The following is a 23654-nucleotide window of genomic DNA, read 5'->3' as shown; positions in this document are numbered from 1 at the left end:
TTTGACTCATCCCCCAACCTTTTTCTTTCTTTGAGTAAAATGAACATGAAACTTTAACATTATAGGATATGTTACACATTGGAAGAATGCAACCATAGGAAGACTGCAACAAAGCTACATTTTAAGTAAAAATGTAAGGTCTTCATACCCACAGAATGATGAAGGCAACCAGTTGAAAAGAAAAAGCCCTAAACATGGACTTTTAAGGAAATGTAAATCTGAAGGCTGTAAAGCCAAACAGCTCAGAGTTTTACAGGAACAATTTCAAGCTGTGCTCAGAAAATTAGAAAGGTTACTTTTTGTTGTACATGGTTTGAAGCACTAGTGCCAGTCACTCTTGCCTGCAGTTTCAGCTGCACTGCCAGAAACACCAACAGTTGCACTCAGGCCTGCACCAACACAGCACAGCTGCTACCCAATGCCTCAAGGGCTAAATTGGGCAAGAAGGATGAATATAAATTATTTCATAGTATTTATATGCTCCTTTATATGTCTTTGTAGAAATATTTCACCATCCCAAACTACTGTATATTTTGTGTTAGTCTGCAAATAAGGCCTTGCTCAGAGCATTGTAGCCATGCTAGAGGCAAATGGCTTTTGGGTGAACTGAAAACTACAGTCACCCTGCTCTGATGAAAAGGGCTTTTTTGGTGTCCTCTGCTGTCTAATGTCTTTCTGAAACGCAATTTGTGGAACAGTCAAGATGAGAAACATGTTTCAATACTTAATGTTTTAAATTTGGTACTCTGCAGTAAACATAAATTTTTAATTTTAACAGAAACTGCTTAAGGGTAAAATAAGCAAAACATTTAAAAACTGCAAAACATTTAAAAAGTCACCAAGTGCATCCCACCGTGTGAGATGAACAGCTAAGCCACTTACAGTAGGTCCCATGAGAAAAGTCAGTTCTCAACAAAAAAGCAACTTACACATTGAGCTGCATCCTCTTGAGTACCTGGGAATTTCCTGCTCTTCTTCCAGATCCTTTAGTCCTTCTCAGCGTCACCCTTGCTGTAGTATCAGCCAAGCACTCAAAACTACAAGTTCCTATGAGGAGTTCCAATTTTTTTTCCTTCACCTGTGCTGTCTGCACTGTCATTCAGCCCAGCTGGGCCTCACCTCCCCGTTGGTTCCCCAGGACCTGGAACATCTCATTCCACCTCAGCACCACCCAGCACATTGGGTACAGCCTCCTTGCCTTTGGTTTGAAATGGCTGGGGGCAGAGCAGAGAGGGGCTCTAAACATGCAGGTACTGCCCCACACCATCAAACCTCACATAGAAAAGAAGAGATGAAACCCCAGAAGGTTTTTTAAGCTGGTATTTTATTAGAACTCTCTACATAAAGCACCTTTGCCTGCCTTAACCTCTCCGAACGCAGCTCTTCGTTACACAGCACGAGATGCTCCCGTCTACTCGGCGTTCCTGGACTTGGACAGGGCTGCCCTCACCGCCTGCATGATGGCATCCTTGTCAATGCCAAACATCCTCAGCAGCTCCGCTGGCTTCCCGCTGCGGGGCACGTGGGACACGGCCAGGCGAGTGACGGTGACGCCGGGCTCGCCCACCACGGCGGCGCACACGGCTTCGCCCATGCCGCCTGCGGAGAGAGGGAGATACGGCACTGATGGAGCGTCCCAGCAGAACACCCACACTGTGTGTGGGGCCTGCACCTACCAGCCTCCATCCCCAGCCTCAGGAGAACACCAATCACACGTGTCTGAGTGGGCTGACTGCGAACTGAAAAGCCTGTCCTGTGCCAAAGGCATCCTGAGGACAAGCAGGCTGCCTTTTCTGAAGTACTCAGCCATAAGCAGCAGGACACACCGGCCTCTCAAGGGCACAGGATTGTCAGCAAGCTCTCACCACCTCAGCATCAGCCACCAGGAGCCAGGTTTAAAAATACACTTTGACTGAAGAGCATTTACAAGTGTACTTAATGTGCTGAAATTCCAACCAATCTCAGCAGCTCAGAGCTCCATCTTTTCACAGTGTCTGTACGTGCTGCTGGGCACCTCTCTGGGTTATGTAATGTATTCAAACCTTTGCTTAGAGCTCAGCTCTGACTCACTATCAGTCACAAGCACAAAGGATGCAACGGGAACTGCATGGAGGCAGGAGAGACACTGGAAGCAGAGGTACCAAGGAAGAAGAAAACAGGACTTGGGTCAAAAGCATGTGCTGTAAAACCTGGTAGAAGGGACACCTTATTGATACCCTTCAGAGAGTGTTTCCAGGATCACAGGGCTGCCCACAACTCCTGGCATGGTGGGATTTGACCAAGCTGAGCTTGCAGCCAGATGCCCCTCTGTGGATGCAACTGGTGAGCTCAGTGGGATGGGGCCTGCAAGCACAGACACCTGCCCTGCCTGCACCACAGAGCACTGTGCCAGCACAGAGCCCCTGCTCAGCACCTCACAGTTAAGACTGCTGTCTTGCAAGCCTGAAGTAAAATGCTTATCCAGAGCTGAACATTGAGCTAGAAAATGAAGAGGTTCAGGTATCTATCACCATCCATAGTCTGGGACAAAAGCATGGAGTATCCAGCACTTACCGTAGAACCAGCTCACTTCAGGTACCCGGCCAGAGTGATGTTCACCTTAATTTAAGATAATATTCTCATAACTATATCTACTAATTTCTGATAGTAGATATCTATGGTGGTGGAGAAGAAAAAGGGAGGAATTTATCCCAGAGTAACTGTGGAAAAACTATGGAAACTGCCCAAACCATCTGATTTCACGTAACCTGGAGCCAAGCTTTTGGATACATGGAGTACTTAAACCTGCACAGCAATGGTCTCTCTTGCAATTTCACATCTGCAAAGAAGCTGCTGTGCAGCCTTTCAGAGAGCTCTCTGAGCAGAACCCCTGCAGCATAGCAGGAATTTACAGTTTCACTGGGCACAAATGAATCCAGACTTCACTTGGACCAAGCACAGAAAGGGCACACAAGGCCAAGTGAATCAGAAAGACAGCCCTGATTACCCCTTAAATCTTTGGAGCCTTTCAATCCTCAGTGTCACTTTATAATCCTAACAGCACCAAAAAAACCTGAAATCTCTCTTTTACTTTCATGAGATGACAGCATCAGGTCTCATACTCCTCTGTCAGGTCAGAAGCTGGGAACTTCCAGCTTCTGAGGGCTGTGACTTCCCAGACCCTTCTTACCTTCATGGTAATGGTCCTCAACAGTGATGATTCTGCCCTTGGTTGCTCTTGCATTTTCAAGTATTGTCTTCTTATCCAGGGGCTTTATAGTGAAGGGATCAATCACACGGATGTAGATCTTTTCTGCATGAACAAATGAAAATTATTTGCAGCAATGAACTGCAACATGCAAGACAATGCCAGTGGTACAGACAATGGCTGTGATCTCCTAGACCATTATGAGAACTGCCCACATGAACTGCCAGGTACCTGTACCTCTGGCTCATCTACCACAGAACCTAGCCAAGCCTAATTTCTGTATGTATTCTTTCTCCATGGCCCTTGTGGAATAGTGATACCCATTTATTCACAGACATGATGGAGGAGGCTTGGATGAGGGACTCAAGGTTACCAAGAGCACCCTGGTAAAAAGTAATGTAACTGGCTTTCCCCAGGTAAGAGAGAATTCAGTCACCAGAGAAATCCTCCTTACTCAGGCTGTCAATTGTAATTTTTTCCCCAGACCTTTATTTAACCTTTATTGTCAAGCCAAGTGCAATTTCCACCTGATTCTTTGGTGTGTAGGCATTCTGAATTCTTTCTTCACTGCAGGCTGCCACCTCTCAGGCGTGCCTGTCTGAGCTGCCCAGCCCTACCAGGGCACCCTTAAGGTTTGTTGGCACCAGACCCAGATCTGCCCTGCCCTCGTAAGGCAGGCCCAATGGCTCATTAAAGCTGCACACAAATGGCAATTGTTTATAAAGAATAGCAATTATGTGAGGTTGTCTCTGATCCTGGCTGGCTGAACACTGGGCTGATTCCTACACATGAAGAGGCCCTATTGTCATTTTGTGACTGAAGGCTCTTTAGTGGCCAATACATTTTAGATATTAGACTTTGCCTCTGCACTGTGGGATTATCTCTCCAGAGGTGATTACTCAGACTTCAAGACCAGCAGAGCGCTGTAAAGCACGGTAAGTGTAGAAAAATAACAATGGTTCTGAAAATACAACTTTCAAAATGTCCTAAGCCTGGTGACTGAAGGTCATGACGAAGTATCAGTCCACCCAGATGCTGCACACAAAGCTCCCCATAAGCCACAGCAGCATTACTGTATTATCTCCTGCTATTTGTAATCTCTTCCTGAGGAGAGGCTCCTGACTCACAGATGGGTTTTTGATGGTTTCTTTCTCTTGTGTCATTGAAGGGTTACCATTGCTGTGAGATGTCAGTGGCTTGAGCACTGCCATAGATTTGTGCCCCTCCCACAGTGGTTCAGAGTTGCTGCATTCAAAGGAACCCAGGTCAGCAGTGAGCCCAGCCCAGGGCCAGGTGCTCATGGGCACACACAGGTGACAAGCTGTGCTTTGGGACCTGGCTCCAGCCTGTTTGCAGCTGATTGTGCTGTAGTAGACCAGGTGCCACTCCTGCTTCTCACACAGTGTCCCCAAGGCTCTGCCCACAGGGCCCTACCACAGATCAGCAATTTTAATGAGACCCTGGTGTGATCTGTTGTCAATTTTCATGGCTACTGATGCTGCTAAGCCAAATAAAACCTCCTCCATTAGGTGAGACTGGCAGCTGCACGCTGTGTTGCAGTTTCAGCTAACAGTGCCTGACCAGCTGCCTGAACAGTGTCGTTCATGTTTACCAGTACAAAGGGTGAGCACTTAGGCTGACTGGTATTGATTTTTTTTTTGGTGTTACATGACAAAAGGAAAAAAGCCCCACCTTTTCTCAGCTGCTCTGCTGCAGCCAGTGCTTCATGCAGAGTGACTCCTGCTCCAATCACAGTCACTTGGTCGTCCTTACTCTTCAAAACCACCTGGAAGAAAACATGTCCATGTGTTTTTAACACTTAATCTTACTGGGTTTTTTTTTACATTTCTAGAGATTTTAATGAGAAGATCAAATCTTTGCAACACTTTAGAGGCAAAAGGGCTTTTACAAAGGGAACACTGCATATTTTTCTGATTCTCTTTATCTGTGCAGTATTTACCTTTGCCTGTCCAATATGGAAGTCCTCATTGTTGTTGTAAATGACAGGGTTTTCAGGACGACTGGTTCTGATGAAACAAATGCCCTGTTTCCGAGGTAAACGTGGTAGAAGTTAATAAAACAGAAAAGTGTTAACATTCTAGTTGATAAATCCTATACAAAAAATACAGAAAAAATGACTTTTTCTATTTGTCTGATGTTCACCCTCCTGTGTTACCTCTGGTTCTTATAAGTAAATTCTGCCCCACCAATTTCCATTAGTCCCTTATGACAGCTGATTGCTTCAAGCAGTACAAAACACTTCACCTCCTCTTAAAGCACACTGATAACTCACAATTTCCTTTTTGATTCCAAGATACTTATCTCTCTTTTGTTCTCTTGTGGAAATGGAGAATCCTACTTGAGTTAATTAGACTCTTGGAACCTTACCATACCTGTGCAACTTTCACTTTGTCAATTTTAAATTGGAGAAGAATGCTTGGTTGAAAGCAAGGAAAAAGGCTTTTCATCAGTTAAAGTTCAGATGCCCTTCCAGAGGAAGTAGCAAACTTGTACTTTAATCTGTTCTTCCTACTTCTTTCCCCACCTCCCATCTTTTTTTCCACAAACCACTCATCATATTTGTTACACTCCTTCACTAGAAACCTGTAGTAGCAAGATTGGATTTTTTCAGATCATTTCCTCCTTTCTCAAGAAAAACTTCATGGCAGCCAAGGAAAATACTGATCAAGGAGATGATCAAAATCCTCAATATAGAGATTTCTCTTTCCATATCCAGCTTCAAGTTTGAACCCAGAGATAAGGTACTAGTAGACCACTTTTAGGTTTGCTAAAGACCTACACTTTAATCCAAAAGAGATTCAAACTGCACTTGTGCAATCATTTACATCTCCCCAAATCTGGCCCACAGCATTCAAGATTGTTCATTCTGCACCAGCCTGGACAGAATGTCTGCAACCTTTCCTTGAAAAGAAAACATCCCACTGCCCCAGTGGAACCTTGGGAAGAATTTACGTGGGTAGAGACATGCAAGAAACATGCCAGAAGCAACAAGAGTAGTACAAAAGCCAGAATTATTTTCTGGCTCAGAAATACTCTGATGCAAACCTTGGTGTTGGCAGCTATTTCCACTGCTTTTTCAGTGGCTACAGCATCACTGGGGTAAAACACAGTGGAGTTGGGAATAGCCCGGAACATGCTCAGATCCTCCAGCCCCATCTGAGATGGCCCATCCTCACCTGGAAGAATTAAAGCAGGGTTACAAAGAGGCAAGTTCACAGTTTTGACAATCACTCAATATAGAAGTGAGGTTCAACGTAAACCAGGCAAAAAAGGAGAAAAGGATAAAATCAGGCACACACACGACATGCAAGTCTACCTGCTTGAGAAAAGAATCATCTTCTCCTTAAACTTGGAACCATCTAAACAGTAAATAAGGATAGAAAGAGACTAAAAAGAAAGAGAACTGGGATTAAAAAGAAAAAATAGGAAATAAAGTATAACAATAAAACAACACAAAAGGAATATAACCAAATAGGAGGGGTACAGATACAGAAAGAGGGTCACAAGATATCTGAACATCTTTAGATTTACATGTGCCGAGACAAAATTTATACTTGTCAATAAGTGTTCCTCCAGATTTAAACTGCTGGAAATGTGAAGGGAGAATTGCATGTGTCCCATCAGAAATGGAGAGTGCAATTAGCACAACTACTCTCAAATTCTTAGGCTGATTTCAAGATTAAATGAAAGGTATGTATGTACTTTTTAATGCTGTAAAAAGGTCTTTTAAGGAGCAATAGGGCATCTGTGTTGTTATTTTAACAACTCAAGCACCTCATAGCACAGATCTCTGAAAAGGAACTGTTAGGCAGGACACGTGCTGGGTGCCATGATTTTCCATGGTTAAAGAAACAACCACCACAACACCCCCCGCCCCCAGTGACCTTATGTAAGGGAGCTTTGGGAATGGCACTGCTCCAAAGCAGCCATGCACAGAGCTCTGAATCCACTCATGTCACAGCCTGCAGCAGCAGGGCTAGGAGCCTTCCCACATGCACCCACTACCTGTTATTCAAGAAGGACGAGTTCACGAGGAAGGAGGAGAATATGTTCCTAAGAGCAGCACAAGATTCTGAAGAACTTTAAACACGTTAATGAGATCAATTATTGAACTCTGCCACTGCACATTACTAATGAAGTAAGCACAGACCAGGAAAAGGAATTGTCTTGGCTTTCAATCATGACATGAAGACACCCTCTCAACATCACAATTTCTAAATGAGTGTACTCTGAGTGAGAGGGATCCAGTGGGCATTTCCTGTCCTAAAATGCACTCGCACAATGAAGGCATAGAAGGAAAATGAAATTATGAAGAATAAAGTTATCAGGTGATAATTTTAATATCCTGAATCTGAATATTATCGAATGCAGAGAGTTACTTATGCTTGTCCTGCTTTTGCTATGATGGTGCCAATACCACCAACATTCCAAGCGCCTCAATTCAATTCAAAGTAACTTACAGACTGGAATCAAGTTGATTCTGGTCCCAAGTCTTTATGAAAATGTAAATTTATATGGTTTTGGAATACAACAGATCAAATGAGAGTATAATTCTGAATTACATCTGCAAAACTTACATTTATAGCTTAATAAAAGAAGTAAATGCTTAATATGAGCAGTAGCAAATGTCCAGAATATAAAACAGTCTAAACAATAGATATTTCTATTTCTGACACATGTACGCTATGATTTCTTTTTCTGTATGTTCAGTTTGAAAAATACAGATTTTTCCATTATACTCTTATGACCTTATAACTTATTTAATGTTTCAGTCCATCAGCAACTATTGGTCTAGGAGTGAACTTGTACAGAAGGTCATTGTGATAGCTATTTCTCATAAGTTTAATGGTTCAAATTTCAGTGCAGTAGAAGCCCAGGTCTGCCTAGAACTGCATACATAAAACTTCAATTTTCACCACAGGTCCAGATTGGATTCTGAATTGCATGCAGATTTGGAATTCCATGCAGGCCCAAAGTTCTAATAGGAAGTATGCTTCATTCATACCCTTTCATTTAAAATTGAATTTTTTAACTGCTAAAGGATTTCTCTGAATAACTTTCTTTATAACTCTTCATATAAATTGCAAAACTTACATTAACATCATATAACTCTTTATAAAACTTTATATAGCTCTTAATATAAGTTGCAAAACTTTCGGTTGAAATTCTTTTTTGAAAATCAAGTTGAGGCTTGAATGAGATTTGTACCTCAAACAACTTTATAAATCCAAGTCTGCACTTCACCATCACAGCTCCCAGCAGAACATTTCATGTGCTGAAAATTGAAACTTGGAAGTGTAGTTCTAGGAGACAATTTGGGTAACCCAAAAGAGTTTCATCTTCCTAAATCAGCAAAGACCAAAGCTACTTGGCTTTTACATCAACACTCTGCTTGCTAGAAGTCTGAAAGTGGAAGGACTGATTTTAAAAAGAGGCTTGTAATAGAATCCCTCCCTTAATTACATATACAATATGTACAGAGTCTGCTCCAGAGAACTGCACTGCTACAGGTAAGTTTTAAGTTTGGGATGAGATTACACGTGTTTATGAAGCATCTTTAAATCTTTACCAATATTACAGATCAACTTAACTATTTTGTTTTAAATGAAAAAAAAAAACCCATCCAACTCTTTGCCAAACCTTACTGCCGGCCAAAACTATTAAATCAACTGAAAAACTGATGTAGGCAGTGAACCTTAATTTACTACCCCTGTCAGCTCTCCTTCTCTTTCACTTTCCCTACAAATACCTACTAGTTTTTCAAGCATGAATATCTACTTGCATTTTTCTTCTTGGTATGCAAGTCTGTTCCTGTTTTCATGGGTCATGTCTATGCATTTCAGATTAAAAATAAAATTCTTTTCCTCCTTCAAACCAAAGCCAACCCCACTATGATCTGACGTGCTCCAAACAGTGACAGTGGGAAGCCAAGACCAGAGAAGGCTCTGCTGGTGAGGTCCCTCAGCCAGCATGAGATGTGCTGACTCTGCTGCCTTGGTCTCCACTGGCAAACCCTTTTCCCACACCAGGACAGGGTCTGGACAAGCAAAGTTCCTTCTGCTGTTAGACATCCTGGGTTTGGCTGGGATAGTTCATTTTTTTTTCTTAGCTGGTACAGTGGAGTGTTTTGGATTTAGGATGAGAATGCTGTTGATAACACACCAATGTTTTGGTTGCTGCTGTCTGGTGTTATCCTAAATCAAGGACTTTTCAGTGTCCTCATCCTCTGCCAGGAAGGAGATGGACAAATAGCTGGGAGGGACCATGGCCCAAACTGGCTACAAGGATGTTCCATACCACAGAATGCCATGCTCAGCATACAGACTGGGAAAGAGGGGGGCTCCAAGGGGCTGACCACAGCTCAGGGACAGGCTGGGCATTGGTCAGTGGGTGTTGAGAAATTGTATTGTGCTTTTCAGTTTATTTTTATAATTACTATAATTAGTAGTAGTAGTAGTAGTAGCAGTTAACTTAAAAGTTTTTTTCTGATTCTCCTCCCAATCCCATTGCAGGGACAGGCAGTGTGTGAGTGGCTGGGTGGTACTTGGTGTCCAGCTGGGATTAAACCACAACAGATCAGGCTTGTGATCTCCTGAGGAACCTCAGCCTACAGAGTCCATGGGAGCTGAGCAGATGCATCCCAGAGTCCTGAGGGAATTGGCTGAAGTAGCTGCCAAGACATTCCCCAGCAAAAGTCACAGCAGCACCAGATGGAGTCCCCACTGACTGGAAAAAGGGAAACACTGCACCTGGTTTCAAATAGGGGAAAAGAGAGAATCCTGGGAACTACCAACTACCACTCTGTGCCTGGGAAGATCCTGGAACACATCCTCCTAGAAGCTGTACTGAGGCACATGGGGAGAGGGAGGTGATTCAAGACAGCCAAGGGTAAGTCCTGCCTGACTTTGAGCAACCTAGTTTAGTGGGAGATGTTGGAAGGAGATGACCTTTAAGATCTTTCCAACCAAAACTTTCTATGATTCAATTTTCTGAAGTATGTAACAGCTTCACAGTTCCTGTTTCCTTAGTATGTAAGAGATTTCAGATTTTATTAATCACCATATTAACAATTTCAGTAGTAAAAATACTGGGATAAGTTGAAGTAGTTTTTTCAAATGTGTGATCTCTAAAGTGTTTTTGAGATTGATGGACAAGAGCATCTGTGCAAAAACAGTTATCATTAGTAAGAGAGAGATTCCCAGTAAGAGACTGGGAAACAATGGTACAGTAAGCACATGACTATTCTCTCCACAGAAAGAATATTCTCCTCTTTTTTTCATCAACTGCAAAGATGAAATGGAACCTGAACCCCTCAGTTTCAGTCCAATCCCTTTATATCAGTCTGTACTTGTACAGTAGGAAATCTTGTAGGGAAAAGTCCTATTTTCATCGGGCCAAAGAGGAAAAACAAGGCCGATGACAGCTTGAAATTTTTCTCATTCTTTCTAAACACAACAGAAGTGGACTTGCAAATACAACTTCCTGCTATCCCTGCTGCCACTGTTACAGCACCCAGCTAGAGCACAGCTTCCCTGCCCAGAGCAGCGTCCATCTGGCTGCCAGCCAGCCACCAGGGAGTGCCTGGGCACACTGTGGCTCCCTTACCGATGGAGACGCCGCAGTGGGAGCCGCACAGGTTGATGTTGCTGTCGGAGATGGCGGCCATGCGGATCTGGTCGAACGCCCGTGAAAAGAAGGTGGCAAAGGTGCTGGCAAAAGCAATGGTCCTGTCACGAGTGGCACAGCCAACTGCAATGCTCACCTGAAATTGGACATTGGGTAAGAACAGTGAATTCCTCATTTACCAGTGGTTTCCAGGACATCATCTGTGCGACTTCTTGCCCTAAAAATTTAGCAAGAAGCTCTCAATGCAGATTAAAAATCTCTGTTTAGTCCTGCTTCTAATTGCTGGCATTTCCAGAAAGGAAAGGAGGCAACTCACCCTCCCAGTATCTATTCTCCTGCATCTCCTCTGCTCCATGCTTCAACTGCTAGCTGTTATTGTTGTCTCTTACTGGCAGCTTCTTTTCTTTATCTGCTTAAAGCAGCCATTCAAAGATTTTTAAGACTTATCCCTCTCTTTCTTCTCCTGGATCAAAGGTTCTCAGTCCAATGGACATGGTCTTGCTATCTCCAGAAAACAAAAATCATCATTAGTAAGAGGGAATGGATTTACCTGTGTTATTTGGACTGGTATTTACTAAAAGGGCCCTTCTTTAGCAAACTAGAAATTAGAACAAGGTTCCTAAATTGGTTTTTGCTACAATTACCTCACATTTATTTGAAAAACAAGTATTAGACCCCCACTGTGAGGGGACTCACACTGAATGGTCATACTGATCTTTCAACAAAGCCAAGGGAGCAGTTACCATGTTCTGCTCAGCAATGTAGCACTCAATGTAGCGACTGGGATGTTCCTTCTTGAAGAGCTCAGTGAAGGTGGAGTTCTTTGTGTCGCCATCCAGGGCAATCACTCGATCGTTGGCGTGGCCCAGTTTTGCAAGCGCAACCCCGTAAGCCTTGCGGGTGGCCCACTGCAAAAGGAAAACACACCAGGGCTGCTGTAGCTTCCTGCTTTTTTGTTCCTGTTTTATTGTTTTCAAATGATAGCAGTATCAAAAGTACACATGAGAATGGTGACACACAGAAGAGTAAACAAACCCACAACGAAGCATTAGAAATACATCTGTGCTGAAATGGGCAACTCCCCACCAATCTGACTAGGAAATGTTTAAACCTTGCTTTCCAATCATAGAAATTCACTGAACCTCAAGGAGTTTCTTCAATTTCAAAGGCACATAAAATAGTTTATAAAATTGATAATGATCATGAAATGAAGAAGAGTGATTTGAATCTCCATATTTTAATATATTTATATACCCTTTCGATACCCAGCAAGTTGACTGTGTCACACTACAGAAATAATGTCTGCCTATTGAGAAGAGGTGGGTAGTTGCAACTGGGGGAAGAGATAACACAAAACCTCCTGCCATCCTGTTAAATGGTCTCACACTTTGAAATATCTGACCATCAGTGAAAAAGAAGGGAATACCTTTTCTCCCACTTTGTAAGTTGGTGGAGATGGCATCTTAATGTTTCTGATATTTACTATAGGTGCATCTTCTTCTGGAAGGGCTGGAGAAAGTTTTTTCTTGTTCTGGATTCTGTCATCTATTTCCTGAATGACTTGTTCAGCCATATTTTTTGGAAGGGGCTTTCCATGCCAGCTTTCCTTATCTTCAACACCTGTGTATTTAAAGTCACATTACAAGTAAGAATATAAAAACAATTTAGCTTCAGATTTTACCCAGATGAAAGTGCAGTGGTGTATGACAGTCCAGTATTTTCTTCCAAGGAAGAAATTCCTTGAACAATTACAGTAGTATTCAGCTGCATTAAGACAAACATTTAAACAAAGAGGAGGAATTTTACATGATCAAATTACATATATTCCAAACTTGTGACAAAATCCCAGCACCTTCTACAGAAATTATTTGTAAATTTGCCCCTAACAGACCTCAGTGTGGCAGGAAGCAACCAGTAAATCAGCATTAACATTTCCTATGAATTTTCAACAGTTCTATTTAAACAAACTCAGATAAGTTTGAAACAACAGTTAACCAAGGTGTCCAATTCAAACAAGATCTGATATTTTACAGCTTTATTTTAATAGCTTCTGATGACTCTTATCTGTGCACCCAGCACTAACAGCCAAATCACCTCTCTGGCTGATACACTTTTCCTTCAGTCACTGCAAATAATGAACTTTGCTTGCTTACTCAATGAAAAGGAATGATATTGTCTGCTGTTACTAATATTTATCTGGTCAGAAAGGCAAGCTCAGAGTGCTGCTAAAAGCTGTGGCTAAAGGAAATCATGGCAACCCTTGACACACTGAGTGTGCATTTGCTCCATCCCACGGACAGAACACTCCACAGCTGGCACACGTCCCACTTGACAGGACCAAACCAATTTTCTCAGCAATAATGTTGCTGACAGGTAGAGAGGGTCAAAGACCTTCTCAGCTGTTGCTGAGATGTGCAGCTGCCTGCACTGCAGCACTAGGTGTATGTCATATCTATGTGTGTATGCAAAGCAAGAATTGTTTTATTACCTGATATGCCTTTGCCTTTGAAAGTCTTTGCAATGATGGCTGTTGGCTGATGTTTGGCCTGGCCAAAGGCTTTGCAAAGCTCCTCCACACTGTGTCCATCCACAATGATGGCATGCCAGCTAAGAACACAAACAGATCAACTGTTTCTAAAGGGTTTTAGCATGTGACACTCTCTGGTAGTCAGCAATAACAATAACAAATACTAACTTCATTCCAGTGCAGTGTCTTTTTAAGAGACCCAATTTATGCCAGAAACACGAACTAGCATTTATTTGAGACCACAAAAAATAGCACAGCTGCTTTTTTATAATGCAAAATGAGTCACAGGGGGATCAACAACTATGAGCAAAATTCACAGCCCACAGATAACTAAGTTATCCTACATTTCTTCAGATATAATGGCCATTTTTAATCACAAGAGCAAATCAAAGATCTAAAAATAAGATGAAAACTGACAATAGATGTTGATTAGAAAAACCCTAAACACTCAGGCATGATTTGGTTTCTATTGTATCTGACATTTTTTTAGCATGGATTTTGCATCTGCATAGAAATATGAAACTAAATGAAAGTCAATACACAAAGAATTCTCTTTCCATGCTGTTTTTTTCTGATCTACTTGCTATAATAGGACATGTGGTCACAGTTATAAAATCTGAATTTGATATGTTAAAAACAGTTTTAAGACCCTTGACAGATTTATCTGTGCAAGCAGTCCTTATTTTTCCTCAAAACCAACAAATTTTGCCACTTCCAATATTCCTGCTGCAGCCCTAAAGTTGACCAATATCAGGCATTATGAAAGGCCCTCTTCCATGCTGATGGAATCCTTTAGAGCTGAAAGCTCATTTGAACAATTCTGAGAAGCAAACAGAACATACATTTTCAAATGAGAGATTATCCTGAGCTTCTCCCACTCACATACCCAAAGGCCTCACAGCGTTTCTGGTAGATTTCAACGTGATGCTGCAGAGGAGCAGGGTCACTTTGTCCAAGACGATTAATATCAAATATAGCAACAAGATTATCAAGCTTGTAAAAGCCAGCAAAGGCCATTGCCTCCCAAACAGAGCCTTCAGATAACTCTCCATCTCCAAGCAGACAGTACACTCGATAGCTAGAAGAAATTAAAAATGAAAATAAATTAGGTTTGATTTGTGAGCACTATTAAATCAAAACTCCTCCAATAATTCATAGTAAGAATTCACCTCATTTTTCTATCCCAAACTCAGTTCCCATTGTTCAATGCATTCACCTCAGCTAAAGTTACATAACCTTAGACAAATCAAATTCAAATAGTTATGAGCCGTTACACGTTAGAAAAATAAGATGAGAAATACTGCACTCCTTTCCAAACCTTTGTCTCAAAAAAAATCAAGTTTAAGCCTCCCACTGCAAGGCTTGACTGAACAAGCCCATTGAACACTGTCACTGTGACTCAGCAAGATCCTGAACAATGCAGGGACAGTTACCTCTGCTTCCTCCTTCCTCCCATATACCCTCTGGAAGGACAACCAACAGGAATTAATTCCAGGAAACTCTAAACTGTAGATGAGCTCAGCTATGGATTAAAGCATACTGCATAACAAATTCAGAGTTCAGTAAAAAGATAACCAACATTAAATGACTTTGTAGACTATTTCTCCAACCACTGAAGCCCTTTATTTAGATAAAACTCAGCAGGAGTACTGAATCATCTCTACCAAATTCAGCCACAACATTTGTCTTTTACTTCCACTCTTCTTCTGGACAACAAAACTTTGTAAATGCTTATTACCCACCAAAATGAAAAAAAAAAAAAAAAGGTAAATTATCCTTCAAATATATAATTTTAAAACAAAATAATTGAGATGGCTGTCAGTGATATTGTTTTTACTCAACATGAAGCTATAAGAGACTTTTGATCTGATTCCTATCTGCCTTCAGCTAAATGTGAACTCCTTGCACTTAAGCTGCTCCCCAGTGCTGCACGCAAGACCACCTTTTCCTTTTGTCATGTAAGCACTAGTTAAGATTTTTTCCACACGTAGCATCTGCTAAACTCAATTAAAATCAGCAAGTCATCTTTCACAGAAATGATTTCAAGCTAGTGAAGTGTAGGACACATTAACTGGGCAGCCTATGCTTGGATGTACTAGAACTGTCAAATAAAATATATCAACCACATCAGGCTATTTTCCTCCTCATACAGATTTGCCTTTAGACATCTTCTTTTCTTGTGCACAAAACAAATGGCAGGAGCAGTCATTTTTGTCTCTGCGGAGTTGAGTGCCTTTCTGATAACATTTTGGAGCCCTACTTTATGATTCAATTATGCTATTATTGACCATAACAGGTCCTTATCCAACCTTCTCCATTATTTGTCATCTGACTTTGAACAGACCTCTCCAGCTTGCACTTTCCTTCTAAAGGGACTCATCCAGTCTCAAAATGGATATCAGTTACTCTCTGGAAGTTAGAGGCTCCTCCAACAACTCCCTGTCTTCTCTGTTCAGGAACATAAGCTTGCAATGCTGTCAGGTCACAAAAGAAACACACATGTGCACTAATTGTTGCTAAGCTTTAAACCCTTGGTAGTTTCACTGGTAACAGCTTTGTAATTATCTATCATTTAAAACCTGAATTTGAAATCAGATTTGGATTGATTGAATAAAGGAGAATCTATCTATCTATCTATCTATCTATCTATCTATCTATCTATCTATCTATCTATCTAATTTTAACAAAATTTTCCCATTGAATAATCATGAAGTATGAAAATGGAATTACCTGGCTCTGTCAAAGAATTTGCCAGTGTATGCCATTCCACAAGCAGCACCAAGACCCTGCCCAAGGGATCCAGTAGCCACATCAGTGAAGGCTTGTCTCTGAGAATAAAAAGATAATTATTTTGTAGTTATGAAATAGAGGAAGTAATTTCCAGTGCTAGCAGCTGGTTCAACGTGCACCAAAATGCAGCTTCTCAGCCATAACAATGTGCAAGTCCCTCTAAATCTTGAACCCCTGATTTCCCTGCAATGCAATTTCCTTCATGTTGACTGTCACAAGCTAACTGGGCACTCTGAGAGGGAATGGAATTTCTCAGCTATGGTTTGGATGGCAACAGTTAAGAATTGATGATTCTGTGTAAAAAAGAATCAATTGAAACAACTGGCTGGGAATGGAAAGACCAATGAAGTGGCCAAACTGGGTGTAAACTCTTGAAATACCTCAAAGCTGCTTAAAGGGCAAGTGAAGCCTGGATGAAACTTTACCTAAACATTTATTATGAAATGGAAAATACTGCCATGCAGGGCTGTAGGAGAACTTTACTACTACATTAAAGGTCATTTCTACATGCTCATTCAAACACAGTTCAAATTCAAATTCAGTTGTGAAGCCATAAATGCCATCATCCTTCTTAGAAGTCTCTCTTTCCTGTACCAAACAGCTAGCAACCAAAGTCACTGTGAAATACATACACTTGTTGTTTCACAGGAGGAAACACTTTCATATCAAAGATTATGAGCACTCACTGGCACTGGGTGTCCTTCTAGGACAGAATCAATTTTCCTCAAGTTCAGTAAATCTGCTTCTTGTAGAAAGCCAGCTTCTGCCCAAACAGAATACAAAATTGGTGCTGCATGACCCTAGAGAGAAACAGAAATTGTAAACAAAACACAAGTTTCACAATTCCCAACTACCAAGACAAAACTCTACAAAGCTGACAGACCCTGAAATCAGGTTCTTGTGCCCATCAGGAAGGCATGGAGTTATTGAACATTTTTACAATGCACACACCACACTGATGCTTGTTTCCAAGTTCCCCATGCCCCTGCTTACAGCACCCCAGCAGGATGAGCAGTGTTATCTCACTAGAGCTTCCTTCAGAATGAATGTACTCAGGCTTGAATGCAGTGAGTGACAATAGGCAAAGTTTTAGGCTTTGTACACTCAGAGCAGTCATCTTCCACTCCACTCCTTCCACTCCATCTTTGTGGAGCAGTCATCTTCCACCCCTGGAGTCCTCAGGAGTCAAAAGAGCAGGCAGAGGTTTGAAGCCATTTAGCAACTCTGGACAGAAACACTGATTAATTAGAGAGCTAAAGTAAACATGAGGAAGTGACTCTCAGTGTTTCACCACCTCAGCATCAACTGCTTGCTTCTCACTCAGTTCCTTCTTTCAGAGTGGCCACCAGACATGGCAGCAGTTACATCCAGCACAAGGACATTCACCATGGGCTCCACAGCCCTGCTGAGGGACTCTGACTCAGAGATGGAATGTGCATCACAGGAGCACTTCATCTGCCACGTTTTACATCTTTTCCATGTTTTATGTTTTCTGAAGGCCCTCACCTGCCTTTATGCCATATGAATAATATATCCCTGTGATTTGCAAGGACACAATGTAGGAGGGGACAGAAACACTAACAGGCAGCACAGACTGGGGTTTAAGTGTTTTCTGACCCACAGTGGCTTCAGATGTAACGGTGACTTTAGTACCATACTGGCACAGTAGGAGTGCAATCTACAAACTACTCACTAACCTGCCCTGTTTCATGCAATGCTCCCTGAGAAGCTGGCAGGAATTAGAGCCCACTGTGACATGGCTGCAGGCAGAACAGCAGGGCTGCATTTAACAATGAGCACAAAAGCCAACTGCAACTGCCTTGTTAGAAAAATAAAATAGACCTTGCTGCATCCTGATAGATTGTATAGACAATATAATATTTATTATTTAACATTATAACAACTTGACATAGTGGAGTTAAGACTTATCAGGACACATTACAAAGACCCTTTTTAAACTGTATTTAAGTTGTTGTAACTGTTTTTTATGTTGTAACTTAATTCAGCCAGCTTCTTTCTTTCTGAAGCAGACAAATTCCAGGCTCTCAGATATTTCCAACAGACTTCTCTGCAGATGTAGGTGTATGTAAACACAAGTCAAAGAAGACAAGTCAATTAAATCTACAGACAGACAGCTCTTTGCTAGCAGACTGTAACAGGACAGCAAACCAGTAATTATTTATTTACCTTTGAAAGGACAAACCGGTCGTTGCTGGCGTTTCTGGGGTCTTGCACTTTGTACCTCATGGTATGGAAAAACAGCACAGACATAATCTCTGCTGCACTGCAACATGATGTAGGGTGGCTACAAGTCAAGAAGACCCAAGATTACCACTTGTGTTACTGTTTGCTCAGGACCACATCTTTAAAGTATCACTTCATCAGACCCCAACTCCCCAGCATTAAAATGCACAAACTCGAAGTGTTTGATAACCCACCCCTGTGCTAATCAGATACTTTGAGGCAGAGGGAGCCTCTGATCTGGTTGAAATGGGTGTTCAATCAAGACCCTGCTGATAGCTCAAGAACTTGTTTTTTAGAAGTCTCCCTTCTTCTCCATGCCAAGGACCACCACCTGAAGGGGTGGCTGAAGCACAGGACACTCAGCCACAGGCTGTGTCAGCCTGGGCCTGAAATCAGACTCCACTGATTTATCTGGTGGCAGAAATTCACACCAATGCAGAGGAAACAAGGGCGGCTTTCCACAGAACTGGAGCCACTCGCTGAGTGGAGAAATTGAAAGCATGGCATCAGGACTTGTTCAGGCTCTGGTGCACGTGCCGGGATTGGTAATGCAAGATTAACTTCTGCAGAGAGCTCTGGAACATTTATAATAGTATAACTTAGGAACCATTTCATTGTACCACATTAGAGCTGACAGAATAAGAATTCTGATTTTTAAAGGGGACATTAAATAATGCAATTTTTTTTCATCTTCTGTTGAAACTGGATATGGAAATTTACTGTCTCCAGTAAACACCCAGATACATGTTGTAAAATACTAAATTGCTTAACCTTTGGCTAGGAGGGGAACTAACATTTTCTACATTTACATCTTTAAGTTTGAAATATTATATGTGTTGGTTTATCAAACATTTTTCAGTATCTGTGTAGTCTCTCCCATTGAATTGTCTGGGATAACAGCACATGAATTCATACTCAACTATAACTTGCCTTTGGAATACACAGGCAGCTGTGCCATGAAGTACCAAGTGAACATAAAGTTATGTGAAGAGGTCATGCAAGTAGCAAATATGGAGTTATTCCATGACAAGGGATATATTTCATTGGAAGTGCAATAGGAGGACACAGAATTACTTTTATTTCTCTAGATTACTGTAATTTACATAATAATCACTGTAGTTCTTATGCACCTGGAATGGGTGGCACCATTTGACCACTTGGGGGTACCAGCCTTGGTTTTCACTTGCCATAAAGCTTAAAAGGGGTAAGGAGGCTCCTTAAGAATCTTTATTGAATATGGAAAATAGCATTTTTCAGATTTCTCTGATATAAACATAATTCTTGACATCAGCCATCACTACTGAAGTACAGGAAAGTGGATGATGAATAGTAAGGAGGTTGAAAAAGCTGTTTCTTCTCACTTCCTCTTCTACCCACATTTACTTTTCATCTTTTGCAGGCTATTCTTCAAATATTTGATCCTCCTTGTAAAACAGGATAAACTGACTGTGAAAGTGTCACTTTTGTTTCCTACATGTACATTTACCATGCATGTTAGGATTAGACAACACTTTCACTAAGTGAACCAGAATATTTTCTTTTGATAGTAATAAACCTTCCCACCCAATATCCCCAACATAACTGTAATAAAAGAATAAAAACATGCAAAACACTAGCAAAATACAAATTATGGTTAGTGTCGATCCCTTAGTAAGTACTCACACACAGGGAACCAAGAGAATTAGCTTTAAACCATGGTTCAAACATATTAGTAAATATTCATATATTTGAGTTAATCAATAAGCCTTACATGCTTGTTTAAAGCTTTCATTCCTTTAATTTTATTAACTTTATACTTAACCATACTTCTATGAACTCCTGGTCTTGATTAAAAAAGTTTTAAACCACCTAAAATGGTAGCATGTGGAAATAAAAAAAAAAAAGTAGAAAAATTTAATAAATTACCTGAAAATTGGAAAAACATCTTGTTAAAGCTACAGGTTAATTAAATTAATTTCTACTATTTGAAATAAAAAAACCCAAAACCTTAACTTTGAAATACAGTCCTTCGATAGGAAACCCAACCAAAGTATACCTGCAACACCAAAATCCTGGATCCACACAAAACAAGGGTAAAATAATTGCTCCAGGTTCGTTTTGTGGGTTTTTTTTTTATTACTGTGAATCAAGTGATGTTTGTTCCATCTACATGTATCCACACATTTCAAAGGATAGCAGTGGAAAGCTAAAATGGAACACTGAGTCAAAAAAAAAAAAAAAAAAAAAAAAAAACTGAAGAAAAAATCATCTGCAACAAGTGATCACATCACCCATTATGAAACTTAACTGCCTCTTAAGAAACTCTTGCAACTTCCACTTTTAAGAATGTATCCATCCTGCTCTAGGAAGCCAAGACACTGTTTCAAAACTGCAGAAATTTATCATCAGCTACAGCAGACACTCTACCCATTTCAATGGGAATGTGTGGACTACTTATCTAAAAGAGAAAGCTCTTCCACACCTCAAAGCAAGTATGGTCAATCTTTACAACTAAACGAATCAAATTTTTGCCCACGTAAGTAATTTTGAGTGCAAAATTTTTTTTCCAGTTCACTGAATTTTTCCACTCCAGCTGATGAAATACTCAGTGATGTGTTTGAGCAACTTCAGGATCAGACTGAGTTAGGTCTTGCCCAGGCAAAGACTGTACTTTCTTTAGCAGAAGGTAAAAGAAGTAAAGACTGCAAGAACTGGTGTGACATATCTACCACACCACCATTTATGTTGCAATACATGCCACACTTCACAGAAATTACTTCCTTGAAAGTGTAGGCAGGTCCTGTTTCTTCTGAAGTGCTTTTATTGCAGTTTTTACAAGCTACACCTTTAACAAACATGTATTTCCTTAACAAAATCAAAGCCGTCATGACAATTCACATTTCTAACTAACTGGAAGCTTATATTTAACCTTAACTTCCATTCAAGCATCTTTTCCCATCCTCAGTGCACACCAGCTATTTAAGCAAAGCACACTGTCTCAGTTTTTGAGAAACATTCATAATGCACAGCTGCTTTGGAAATGTACATGCTTTGCCTAACTCCACAACAGACTGAATGTCTTTTGGGCACATTACTACACCATCATCTTGGCAACCAAATCTGATTAAGAAAATATATTACTTATCAACAGAATCTTCTCTCAAGAGCCCATCTTTCATAATCTGCTTGTTATCAAGTTGTGTAATAATTTCAGACTACACAACTCCAGTGGCAGAATAAACCAGAGGGATTACTGAAAATGCCTTTGTGCTAGAAGGACTCAGTATTGTAGCACAGATGAACCAGGGAATAAAAAGCTTGAGTAAAACTACTTTTACTGTTTCATCAGTATGGTGAGAATGGTTTTACTGGTGAATTTCATGGACCACGGAAGAAAAACAGAGGCTGTAGTATGATCCTTATTCTTTAACAGCACATCAGACAAACCAGAGAAATAATTTTATCTGTTGATGCGACAACTGATGCCACACATCCCTGCTGCCTGCTTAAAATAATTACTGGAAACTGAACACAGAAGCCCAAGCTCTACAAAACACAGTTTTCAATTTACACTTTCACACAGACTTGTGTAATACTGTACACTGCAGCTCTGAAACAAATCAAGAATTAAAAGGGCAATTGTTGGGTATTCTATACCTCTCTCTCCAGACTGGACCCAACAAGACAGATTTGTAAAAAAGCACTGCTCTGACTTGCTGAGAGCTTTCCCGCGTCCAACACCTCATTCCACAGGAAGAACAACAGCAGCACTTTTACTTGCTGGCTGCAAACGGAACGAGTAAAGTTCAGCTCCGAGAGCCACGTGAGGGAGCTCATGCCAGGCACAGGGTGGGGACTGGAACGCAATTCAAAGAAGCTTTATAATATTTTGCACATCATCCTTCTTCACAGAAACCTCAGCATCCAAGGGATTCAGTCAGATTTTTTTAAACACTGCAGCTAGTTTCAAAGAGAGCCAAAGGAGGAAATTGCAACAAGATGGGATATGTGTAAAAAAGAAAAAAAGCCCAGCACTTTATATGGAAGCATTCATATATTTTTCAAGCAGAAAAAAAAAAAAAAAAGGCTTTGATTTTACATGACTAAAAGCTGATTGTTTGCAGAGATTTTTTTTCCATAGGTAAAGCACGATCAAAGAAAGGATAACCCTGGAATCTGCACACATCAGAGCCCACACTAAATCCTGTCCAGAGGCCTGAATAAACTGCCCATTGGAGACCGCGGGCATTGCACAGATAATCCCACTTGGGCTCACTTGAAATTCTGTGCAGAATTAGTTCCAACTGACGGGCACGCAATGAAAAAGAAGCCGCTTGCGCCTCGGGCACAAATTCTTTGGTTTCCAGTCCTGCCCCAACTTAGCATTCTCTCCCAGTCACAACACCCGGCGGCACCGGCGACCGGCGTGGCCCGGCCCGGGCGGGCTGTGCCCGCGGAGCCCCCGGCCGCCATTTCCACACGTGTCTCCTGCGCATCCATCAGCGCCGGGGGCTCCGGCGGGATCGGCCCTGCCCGCTGCCCATCCCCGCGCACGCCGCCCCGGCGCTCCCGCGGCCGGGCCCGCCGCATCCCCGCGCTGCGGGCGGGAAGCGGACCGCGGGACCGGGGGCTGTGCCCCGGGCACCGGAGCGTCTCGGGCAGCGGGAGCCCGGCACGGCCCCTCCCCGCACCATGCCGAGGCCGGATGCAGCCCCGGGATGCGGGAGCGCGGCTCTGGTGTGCGGCCGGGGCTGAGTCGCTCCACGCCCGCCTCTCTCACTCACCCGGAGCCGGCCGCGGTCGTGGCCTTGATGGAGCTGATGCGGAGCCGGTTGGCCGTGTCCTTGAGCGCCTGCAGCGTCTGCTGGTCGGGTTTGTGATAATCCTCCATGTGTGCGACGCGGGAGGGCTGCGGCGGCGGGTCTCGGGCGGTGGCGGCTGGACCTGCTCTGAGGACGGGCTTTGCGATGCGGCGGCGCGGCTCACCGGGACCGAGCGCTGGGGCGGAGAGAGGAGCGCGGGGGAGGGGAGAGGAGCGAGGGGGCGGAGAGAGGAGCGGCCGCCTCCATCCTCCCTCCCTCCATCCTCCCTCCCGCCGCCCGCGGGCGGGGCGGGCCGGGCCCGCTCTGCGCTCAGCGCTCAGCGCTCAGCGCCCTGCGCGGGCCCCGCGGCGGCCCCGGCTCCTCCCGCGGGCGCCATTTCCGCGGCGCGCGCTGAGGCGGCGCTGAGGGCGAGGGAGCCGCGCTCTCCGCCCGCCATCGCTCAGGGAATCACAGCAAT

The 23654-nt window shown here is 42.4% G+C and overlaps 1 protein-coding gene across 1 annotated transcript; it reads right to left on the bottom strand.

Annotated features, from left to right (window-relative positions):
• Nucleotides 1–1305: 1305 nt before the first annotated feature.
• TKT (transketolase) lies at nt 1306–23393 on the bottom strand. The gene is made up of 14 exons (XM_059480197.1): nt 23159–23393; nt 18339–18456; nt 16838–16951; nt 16092–16189; nt 14248–14439; nt 13323–13441; nt 12261–12454; nt 11578–11742; nt 10814–10970; nt 6254–6384; nt 5148–5231; nt 4880–4973; nt 3170–3292; nt 1306–1599 (listed from the first exon to the last, which is right to left on the bottom strand). The coding sequence occupies exons 1-14, from the start codon at nt 23263–23265 to the stop codon at nt 1412–1414; spliced, it is 1884 nt and encodes a 627-aa protein (XP_059336180.1). The 5' UTR covers nt 23266–23393; the 3' UTR covers nt 1306–1411.
• Between the last annotated feature and the right edge of the window lie 261 nt (nt 23394–23654).

The sequence above is a fragment of the Ammospiza nelsoni genome, chromosome 11, assembly GCF_027579445.1.
Source record: "Ammospiza nelsoni isolate bAmmNel1 chromosome 11, bAmmNel1.pri, whole genome shotgun sequence".
In the NCBI taxonomy this organism is placed as follows: domain Eukaryota; kingdom Metazoa; phylum Chordata; class Aves; order Passeriformes; family Passerellidae; genus Ammospiza; species Ammospiza nelsoni.
Note: the sequence above shows the minus strand (reverse complement) of the source record. Positions and strands in the feature narration are given on the sequence as shown.